The sequence below is a fragment of the Silene latifolia genome, chromosome X (assembly GCF_048544455.1).
Source record: "Silene latifolia isolate original U9 population chromosome X, ASM4854445v1, whole genome shotgun sequence".
Taxonomy (NCBI): Eukaryota; Viridiplantae; Streptophyta; class Magnoliopsida; order Caryophyllales; family Caryophyllaceae; genus Silene; species Silene latifolia.
In genome coordinates this window covers 326,506,642-326,517,401 of record NC_133537.1, presented here as the reverse complement: position 1 = coordinate 326,517,401, position 10,760 = coordinate 326,506,642, and the positions used below count along the sequence as shown (strand labels likewise).

Here is a 10,760-nt window from a genome sequence, read left to right as displayed (position 1 = left end):
AATAACCGTTACAATTAATAGGTTATAAATAGGCCATTCTATGTCAATTTCAATCACAACATCCAAATCATCTTCACTCACTACAATACTAATTATTCACTCACAACATCCAATCCTAAAATGGTTCTCACAAATGCTCAAAAATCGAGTTTATCAAATAAGAATCGATTTAATTGTTCAAAATTTACCAATTCTAATTGAGCGTCTTGAATCAGTGGTTCCCAGTGACACTGTATGGCACATGCTTGAAGAACCTCCAATTGGGACCCTCTGTATAATTTTACAAGGAAATCCGGATCATGTTCTAACTCTAGCAGTTAGAGATGAGGTTGTTTCTGATGAAGTACTAAACGAGAAGATGTGGGAGTTTCGTAGGTTGAAAAGTGATATCTTTACATATTTTGAGCGCATTCTCACCGTGATCGATTACCCAAGACTATCAGACTTATGTCTTTGGTAGAGTGCTTGGGGCAAGGAATTCTTTATCTCTACTTGAATGATTTGTTGACTCAATATATGTCTACCCAACTCAAGAAATTGAGATTCAAGATCATGAAGAAGATAAGGAATCGTCATCTTCATCATCGGAAGATAATTAAGTTCGGGGTTTGGGTTTAGGGTTTGGGGTTTAGGGTTTAGGGTTTGGGGTTTAGGGTTTAGGGTTTAGGGTTTAGGGTTTAGGGTTTGGGATTTGGGGTTTGGGGTTTAGGGTTTAGGGTTTGCTATTTAGGGTTTGGTATTTAGGGTATGGTCTGTTTTAATTATGTTTTTATTGGTTTATGTTTTAATTATGTCAAAACGCGTTTTAAGGAATGTTTTAATTAAAATATGTCAAATTGTGTTTTAAGGATTGTTTTAATTAAATTACGTTTTAAGTCATTTAATCGGATGCAGAAGATAATAAACTACAATAATCGGATAAATAAAATAAAATATAAGGTACAATATTCGGATATATAATATAAAAGATACAATAAAAGCTAAGATGAACCCGCAAATTCGCGCCATACATGAAACTGATGTCGATACAGGCTATTATAATGATCTACGCTTGCATCATGTACCCAACAAGGGGCTAATGGAGGCATAGGTGACAAGGGGCGTGCCGAGCAAAATAGTGGTTTCCCGCATGTAATACCCATAAGACACCATATGGGGTACGTACTCCGGGGGGCTCGTAAAGGCAAATAAGTATAACTACCATTCCAATGTCGTTGACCTTCTCGATCGTCAAATGCAGAAATACAACATATCACCCAATTGTACATCGTAGCATAACCATATAGATCGAAACCGTCCATCCAATTACCCGAGCCACACGGTATCTGATCCATAAATGTAATTCTAGCTACCTCCGCATCAAATCTCGCTGGGCCATAGATATGATCACGGTAATCGGGACTACGAATTTCCCTAAGTAAATCTGTTCTAGCCATCGTGAAATGAGATTGGTCACCCCGAACAAAGATGTGAGATAACTCGAAAACCACAATGACCGTCTCCGTAAGGATTAAACCATGCTTCTACATACTCGTGAAAAAATGAAGGCAGGAAGTCACGATAAGGAAAATACCTCAAATCACCAATGATGTAGTCGACCTCAAAAGGTGCGCAATAAGTTGTGCCGAAACTCCCGTAGTCGTGGTAGCAGGTGGTAGACGGTGTCACGGGGCCCGTTTGAGTGGACCGGGGGTTCTATACGGAGTAAAACGAACCGACGGAGTAGAACGGGGAGTAGACGACGGAGTAACAGGAACCGTCGGAGTAGAACGGGGGGTACTAGACGGAGTACGTTGAGAAGACGGAGTACCTACTCGAACACGAACCCGTGCATGCTCAACGACGGACGGATCTCTACGAGTTCCCCTACTCGGACGTCCTCTAGGGTTCTCGTTCACCCGAGGCTCGTTTACATCCTCCTGTTCCGGATGTATCTGAGAGTAAAGGGCATCGAACATGGATGATCTCATACTCGGATCTGCATTCCGAATTTCATCGAATAACTCCTCCAATCGATCATCATCACAAGTCGGCATTGCCTCCGAACCATCGAACTCCAACTTCCTCCAAAATGCATGTAACACATCAACAGGGACCCGAGATCCGTTTATAGCAATGCGATGTAGTGAACAAGCACATAACAAACCAAGTGTAGTAGCCTTTACACAACCGCAATCGATCGTCAAGGCATCTTCCATCATCTTGGCACCTCTTTCGAATTCTTTACGCAATTCGGATGGCATTCTTTGATATTTTTAAAGAAAGTCTGGAAAATAATCGCTGAATCCCCGTCAACCGCCTCGATCTAGATAACTCCAACGAGTGTCGGATCTCAACATGTTGCGTTTCCATCAAAGAATGAAACCGAATCCGAGATGCTATCAATCGCCGGTTTCGCTATTCACCATCTCTTCAAATTCGCATGAGCCGACTCAACCCGGGATGTAGAAGTATTCCCAAAATGAGTTATCTTGTTCGTTCTATACTTGGCCCATTTTTCCAAGTGCGGGAACCATTGCCTCTCAATATAAGCCGCCACTCCCGCCCATTCCCTTGCCAATTTGCCCCACGCAACATTAAACTTTTCTTCGGTCTCCGCCTCGACAACCGCAGTAAACAAGGTAAAAGTTACGTGCTTAGCCCAATTATCCTGTTTCGTGATATCAAGTGCTTTCGTCTCCACGTTAGAATATATATGCCAAAGACATAGCAAGTGAGACGAATCTGGAAAAACAATGGGAATCGCGTTCAACAAACCACCCTCGCAATCAGTAACAATAGCAATAGGTTGAACGGCATCATTGAGCAGGGCCTTCAGTTTCCGTAGTACCCACAGATATTTCTCCTCGGACTCATGCGTCACAAGAGCATACGCGATGACAAAGCTCTTCCCGACGGGTGTGACTCCAACCATCTCAACAAGCGGAAGACGGTATTCATTTGTCTTGTACGTGGAATCGATCTGTACCACATAATAGTATGATCGAAACATCTTAACGGCTTCTGGATGAGCCATGAACACGTGGGTTAGCTCATCGGTCTCATGATCGCTGACCCAATAATGAACGTACTTATCTTTGAACCGCAAGTGCTAACATCTTTGTGCCGAGTTTCTCCCTTCTCTTTCCTCGGTCCTTACTTTCCGAGAACGATTGTAGATTTGTCGCCGATTAGGTCTTGACTTTTCCGGATTCCGTTGATGCAAACCCGCACTAATAATTGCCGGTCTAACGTGAGCTCTAACTTGGGCATCGATATAAGCCAACTCCTCGTCATCAAACTTTGCAAAGTATCTCGTCGCCACAATACAACGTTAAACCATGATTATGAAACCCGGATCTCATCACAAGCCGCCACTTATTCTCTTCTAATTCAACAACTTTCATTGAAAATTTGCAATTGCACCACGCGGTAGCGTGTTACCCTCATTAAAGAATCGGCATCCTTATTTACGGGACCTTTTCCACCCATCCGACAAACAAAATAACGTTGTCTCAAATTCGTGTTACGACCAACTTTCTTGTTGCTTGCTTTTTTATACCAAACCCGAGTCAGAGCCCGATCTCATATGCCCAATTAAACGCTTCAATACTAGATGCAAAAAATCTGGTTGTCGTAAAATGATCTGAGTAATCAATACCGTCTCCATCGTTAATCACCTGCGCACGCATTTCAATAAATTAGTTATTAATTAATTATTTGCTTCGGAAAGAGTCGAAGTAAATAAAAAATATTAATGAAAAAAATGAGTCAGAAATATTAATGAAAAAAATATAATATAAAGACGGTCGTTAATTATTTGAAATGTCGGAAAAAATAAAAAATTAAAATAATATAATACAAAGACGAGACGGTCGTTAATTATTTGAATTGTCGGAAAAAATTAAAAATTAAAATAATATAATACAAAGACGGGAATTAATTATTTTAATTGTTTTATACAAAAAAAAAAAAAAAAAAAAAAAAAAACACGAATTGGGCCTTGGACGAAAGAAATTTTCGTCCAAAACTGTGCCCAGACGAAAAATTCTTTTCGTCAACATGGGCCTTGGACGAAAGAATTTTTCGTCCAAGACCAGGTCTGGACGAAAATTCTCTTCGTCCAGGCCCAGTTCGTGTAATTTTTTTTTTTTTTTTTTTTTTTTTTTTTTTTAATTGCTTTTTCAAATAAATCCGTCACAAATTCTATCATAATTCCGTCTACATTCATGGCATCTATCCTAATTCGGGATTCAAACGATAATAAAACATAAATTTTTAACAAAACTAAATCGTAAACTAACCTCGTTACTAGCTTCATTGTTGGAATCGTTGTTAAAATCGTTCCCATTCATGTTGTTAATTACAAAACCCGACTTTTTTTTTTGTTTGAAATATTTTAGTGAGACGGTGACTTGTGTTTTAGTGAGACGGAAATTGCATTTCTGTTTTGAGACGGAAATTGCATTTTGGTGAGACGGATATGGAGTTATGATACGGAGGGCAAACTTGGAAATTTACGTTAATTGTCAACGATATTTAGTAATTTGTCGACGACGTATAGCAGGATCCAAAGCAAAATGAGTCTAAATGATCAGTAAAGCAAGACTTTGGATGGCATGGTCCATGGGTTAGTGGCCCAAAAAAGGCGACTACAATGTCTACTACTTGCTTAATCTGCGTTTGAGGTTTATCATTTATGTAGGAAATATAGTAGTACTCGAATATTCCACATCAATACATCATCGTTCATAAAAAATGAAGGTCTTAATCATGCAATTAAGATCCTCTCCATTTCTTTCTCTCCATTTCCTCTCACAAATCCATTTAATAATATTTTCCCCTCTACACCCTATTAAACCTTTATTTCATTGCATAAATCGTTAACCGTTCGATATTAGTAAGATGCAATCCGATCCATTAATAGGAAATGGTGTCTCCATTTCTTTTTAGGAAATGGAGAGGATCTTAACTCTTAATCATGTACCACCATAAAACAGCAAACCCCACGCCATTTAGTAAAAGTAATGGCACGCACTCTCATTGGACCATTGTATCCAACTTTTATTCCCCCAATAATCAAATCAAGATAACAACGACATCCATGGAAACATACATATTTTGGTCTTTTTATAAATATATACAAATTAAATGGAGATTTTTATAAAAACCATTATATAATTTATCTATCCGGGTCATTGTTTATCTTTGATTTATCACAAAGATCAAAGTTAAAGGAGGTGACTATTTGTGACCACGATGAGTAATTTACCAGTCAAAAACATTTCCAAAATAAAAATACAAATAAAAAAAATGAGACATCTTAAAATGAAATTAGAAAACAAATAATAAAAAAGAACGGTAACAACCATTCTCATTATATTATTCAACAATGAAAAATATACGAATTTTGGTCTTTTCATAAGTCCGTCGTATATATACTCATAAGGACAAAATAACTAAAAGTATAGGGTATTATTATAAAATCCTTATACTCCGTCGAATAATGTCATTTAAAAATTCAGAAAAGTGAAGTAGTCCATGAACTTGAATTACCACACACAATTAGTTTGCATTTGTCTCAGTTTAATCCCTCTAGTCCCTTTATATTCATACGTTTGATTAAAATACACCATTTATTTATTGAACAAACGTATGAAAATGACATAAACGGATTGAATAACGTTTTAAGATAATCACCAATCGTCACCACCGTCATTACCCCCGTCAGCGAGATCATCCTCCACCCTTTCAGCAGCCTCATCAGCCACATGATCTTCCAATGCATCAAACCCTTCCGCTAATGCCACTCCACCTAACACTCCAGCCACGGCACCCACAGCCAAACCCGTCCCCATTCCCCCAAACTTACTCTTTTTCTTTTCCTCCTCCACTCCCTGCCCGTACCCGTACCCCCCCTGCCCGTAACCAGGTTGACCGTAACCCGGCTGAGCATAACCGGGCTGACCGTAGCTCGGCTCAGAGTAAGCTGGCTGTCCGTAGGGGTAGCCAGCGGGTGGCGGCGCGCCATAGCCGGTATCCCGGGTGACGCCGTATGGTGGAGCATGGTACGGGTCAGGGGCTTGATATCTCGGTTGGCGTACGCTGACTTCCACGTCGATTTTACCATGAGGCCTACCTGTAGTGACGGAATCAAAATTTATAGTTAAAACTTATAACTGCGAATATTTCTAAGAACAGACTAACAATAGATCAGTATTCCGTCTATCTTTCTTGCTTTTACTAATTCCTCATTTAATTATACATATATACATGATCATATTTTTTAACATATAAAAAAGCGTCTTATATCTTATTTAGTTATTTTAGTGGAAGATAATATTTTGTAAAAGACGTTTTTCATAATAAAGTAAATATTTTGTTTTTATGTAATAATATTTTATTTTATGTTCATGATATATTTACCCTTAAAATTTGATAATTTCAACTTTTAAAAACTTTTAAAAAGCCAATGAGAAGATAAGGTTCTCATAAAAAAAATTAAAAATCTCAAAAAATTTAAAAGTTTGGGTGATCCCGGTGCTAGTCCCTCTAGTTCCACCACTGCCTACCTGAAGGACGTTTGAGCTTAAGGGTGCGGGGTAAGCAACTTCCAATACCAACTTCGTCAACGACCTCCCGAAGAGGGAGCTTAGTGGAGCCAATGAGCGGCTTGGTATCGGAGTCAGCATGGGCATGGACTACGTCAATGCGAAGGATAGCGTCCTCAATCGGAAAATTGAGCGGGATGACAAGGGTCTGATCCCACCTTGGACAAGTATCACCTTCTTCATCGACCCGGGTCGAGACTTTTCGATCCGGGTCAACCCATACCACTGCGTAGGGCGTGTTAGGACCGTTGCGCCAGTTGACGTTTTTAAGGTCCTTGGCTGAGGTTACCGTAACTTCTACCTCGTACGTTGAACCCATTTTAAAGGTAGTTTTGATATAGTTTTAACGTAGGGAGGAAGTAGTAGTTGTTGAACTGGGATTTTAGTTCTGGTCATTTGGTGGTGTTTCGTTTGGTATTTGTAGGTGCAATTTTAGTTGTTGTTTCCACGACGTACCCTTTTGTGTGTAAATTGCGTGTGACAATGGAAATTCCCAATATGCCCCCCTTTGGTTCTTCTCGGTGTAGGCTTATCTGAGGGCTTAAATTTCAATTATACAACGGAAGTTTTTAATGGTTCTATACTTCTATGCCATCTTTACAAATGGCCAATTCTTAACTATATTCGATTGTATATCTTTATCAACCCAATTTTTAATTACTTTAGACCCGTCTTTTGTTATTTATAGTTATATATACTTATATTAGACCTGACTTATGATATTCCGGATACTGTTAGTGAATTATCCAATTTAGTGAATAACGATACTGTTAATCAAATTACAAACATTTTACTGCCATATAATGATATTCCGGATAGCTCCTTTAGGTTTGTCCGTGGATGGAAATTTCTCTACCAAAACCACAACATGGTTAGCGCAAGGTTTGTTCGATCAAAGTCTTGAAAAATGTGAATTTTACTGGATTTGGAAATTGAATATTTCTCCAAAGTTAAATTTTTTCCTTTGGAAAGCCTATATTGACGACCTCCCTACGAAAGGCGGACTTCTTAAAAGTTATATTAATGTCCCACCAAATTGTATTTTGTGCAACCATCCTATTGAAAACAAAGATTATTTCTTTTACGAATGTCCCTTGATTGGTTATGTTATCCAAAACGTGAATATTATTAGCTTTAACATTTTTTTGTTAAATTATGATAGTCTTGCAAGTCAAAGTTTTCTAATGAAACTCAATTATCTCAAAAGACTTAATTCAAGGAGATGATTTCATTAAGATTATTTTATTTGGTGAAATACTGGTTGTGTTTCTAACTGGCTCATCTTTAATAATGTCCATTTCAATATCAGCAAACTTATTCTCTTATATATGCAGTAATAGCATCAAGATTTGGAATGAGATTAGACATAAGGATCTCATCAATCCCGAGTAAGACGAGCCAGTTAGAAACACAACCAGTAAGGAAGAAATCTGGTGGAAAAACCTAAAAACGGTTTTCCAAAGCTAAATTTTGACGAATCGAAAATAAATGGAAATAAAGCTGCTTTAGGATATTATATAAGAGATCATAATGTGTCGTTTTGTTAGAAGCAAAAAAGTGCGAATCTAATAATATTCTTGTTGCGGAAACTCTCGCTTTAATAGAAGACATTTTAGCCGCTAAATACTTACGAATAAAGTTAATTGTTGAAGGTGATAATCTAATAATATTCTTGTTGAAGACAATTAGGCCTGCCCTACTTTACGGCTCCGAGTGTTGGGCCGTGAAGCATTGTCACATTCAAAAGATGAGTGTGGCGGAGATGCGCATATTGAGGTGGATGTGCGGACATACAAGGAAAGATCGGTTAAGGAATGAGGTGATTAGGGAAAATGTAAAAGTGGCGCCAATAGAGGACAAGATGATGGAAAACCGACTAAGATGGTTTGGCCATGTGAGAAGGAGACCTATGGACGCACCGGTTAGGAGGCTGGAGACTTGGAGAACAGGAAATGTCCCTAGAGGCAGAGGAAGACCGAGACAGTCATGGTTGAGAGTGATAGAGCACGATATGAGAGTTCTGGGACTTGAGGAGAGTATGGTGACGGAGAGGGCACAATGGAGGGAAAGGATACATGTGGATTTTTAGTATTTGATGTTTTTTGACAGATTTAGTGTTTTTTTATTTAATTTAAAGAAATTAAATTATTTATTCTTCTCTCCTTTATTAAACTTTTTTACCAACCACTTTCTTATAAATTTTACCTGGTTCATTCCGGATCCTTAACTCTATTTCGGTTTTAAAAATCGTTTTAATCTTTTCTCTCGATTAAAATTTTAAGTTTTTATAAAAGAAAGACGGAATTCGATTTTAAAACCCCTAAGTTTACCTTGACTTTCCATTACATTTTCGTTCTTCCTTTTTGTTTTTCATCTTCCCTTTTTTTTATTCGCATTTTGAGGCGTGCGTTCACCCATGGACGGTTCGAAAGGATGATTCATGTCAGCCGACCCCAAATCATTTTGGGATTAAGGCTCTGATGTTGTTGTTGAAGGTGATAATTTATGTGTTATTAACTCACTTCTCGTAGTACTTGACAAATATTATCAAGGATGTAAAATTAGACCTTCATTTCTTCAACGAAGTGATAATTAAACATTGCTTTCGTGAAGCCAACAAGGTTGCTGATTTTATGGCTTCTATTGGACATTCATGTCAAAATCTTTCAAGGTGGTTCGAAAGCTGGTGGTTTCAACTTAACTCACTCATTCGAAAGGATGAGATAAATTTGTCATATCCTAAATGATTAATCTAGTTTTCTTATTTTATAAAAAAAAAATTGGCTTACCTTATAAAAGTTTCAAACAGGGCAAATGTGATATGCGCAAGTGTCACGGTCCGGTCCTTTTGCCGGATCGTGGCGCGCACCCTTGCCCGGCTCAAGGCAATATGCAAGCGACAAGGATCTTCGTACTAGTGAAAGATCGCTCACTAGCACGATATTCGGGTCTCGGCAACACCCGACAAGATTGCAACGAGAGCGTCAAGCACTAGTGTTTGTCAAGCACTAGGCATTCGTAATCGGTCTCGGGTGTGAGTCGGGATCCTAGTGTCGATCCCACAAACACGGCTTGTTAGAAAAGTGAAGGCTAAGAGTCGTTCACAACAAAACAACAACAAGCAACACGAAGGCACAAGGTATGAAGCAGATTTTCATTCACTAGTACTCCCTAAAGAGGGAAATTTGATTATTACATCCTGGTAGCAGGAAACATTGAATTTACAAAACTAGTGTAGAATAGCGATATACCTATTTATGGAAAGAAAACCTATGCTAACTATGTTAAACTAGGAAAGTATTTACTAAAAATATACAAAGGAAATTAAATTACATAAGCATGAATAAATCTAAGGGTTCAAAGTGTGCGGATCGTCACACTCTCCCCCACCTAATCTGTTGCCACCCTCGGCAACACAAAAATCTTGAATGGTGCTTCAGTGACACATCCTCAGTGAGCTATGACTGTCCCTGCAGTGTTGGGGCTTGTCTTGTACAACTCGGCTTGAATGTGCCTTCGTCCCGAACAATGACTGGCATCTTCGTCCCTTCAAGGATATGTTGGAGTTCCTTGACATAGAAGCTGCCGAAGATCATGTTCTCTAAGTCCACCACGTGCTCCTTGTCTCTCGGGAAAGTCCACTTTGCCGCTGCTAGAAAAGACCTCTCTCGGGATTTCTTCAAGTACTGGCTCCCACGGACCTTCATCTTGTCTCTCGTCACTTCAGCACCTGCATTACAGAACGCAGGAGGTTTCCAGGATGCCGAATCAACATTTCGGCGTGCCCCCCTGATGGTACGATGCCTTCTCCCCCGGGTTGGCTGACCCTCAAACTAGGACGTTGATTCAACATATCAACGCGGCCCCCTGATGGTACGAGGCCTACTTCTTTGGGTATCTAGGCCCTCATTGTCTACTCCTCGGTGAGGTGGTAGACTCTCCTTTCATCCCCCAAGCCACTTAGCAGGGTAGTTAGCCTTGGTCTTGTTCGCCCTCGGCTCCACCGAACCTTTAAGCATTCTCCAAGGTCGCATTCCTTGTTTCGGCGTCGGTATCACCCTCATAGCCGAAATTCGATGTTGCCCCTTGTCTTCGTCGCCGTCTACCGTCTTCACTAAGATAGACCCCATTAGTAGCATCGATCCGTCACTCGGTTTCAATACTACCAAT

General features: G+C 39.3%; 1 protein-coding gene across 1 annotated transcript; it reads right to left on the bottom strand.

The window, feature by feature from the left end:
* Positions 1 to 5,488: 5,488 nt before the first annotated feature.
* LOC141618295 (uncharacterized) lies at positions 5,489 to 6,992 on the bottom strand. Its single transcript, XM_074435390.1, has 2 exons — positions 6,552 to 6,992; positions 5,489 to 6,118 (listed from the first exon to the last, which is right to left on the bottom strand). The coding sequence occupies exons 1-2, from the start codon at positions 6,907 to 6,909 to the stop codon at positions 5,676 to 5,678; spliced, it is 801 nt and encodes a 266-aa protein (XP_074291491.1). The 5' UTR covers positions 6,910 to 6,992; the 3' UTR covers positions 5,489 to 5,675.
* Between the last annotated feature and the right edge of the window lie 3,768 nt (positions 6,993 to 10,760).

Coding starts and splice junctions, on each gene's coding strand:
- LOC141618295 (XM_074435390.1), bottom strand. CDS start 6,909: ATGGGTTCAACGTACGAGGTAGAAGTTACGGTAACCTCAGCCAAGGAC. Junction 6,119..6,551: donor TAAGCTCAAACGTCCTTCAG/GTAGGCAGTGGT, acceptor CCGTCACTACAG/GTAGGCCTCATGGTAAAATC.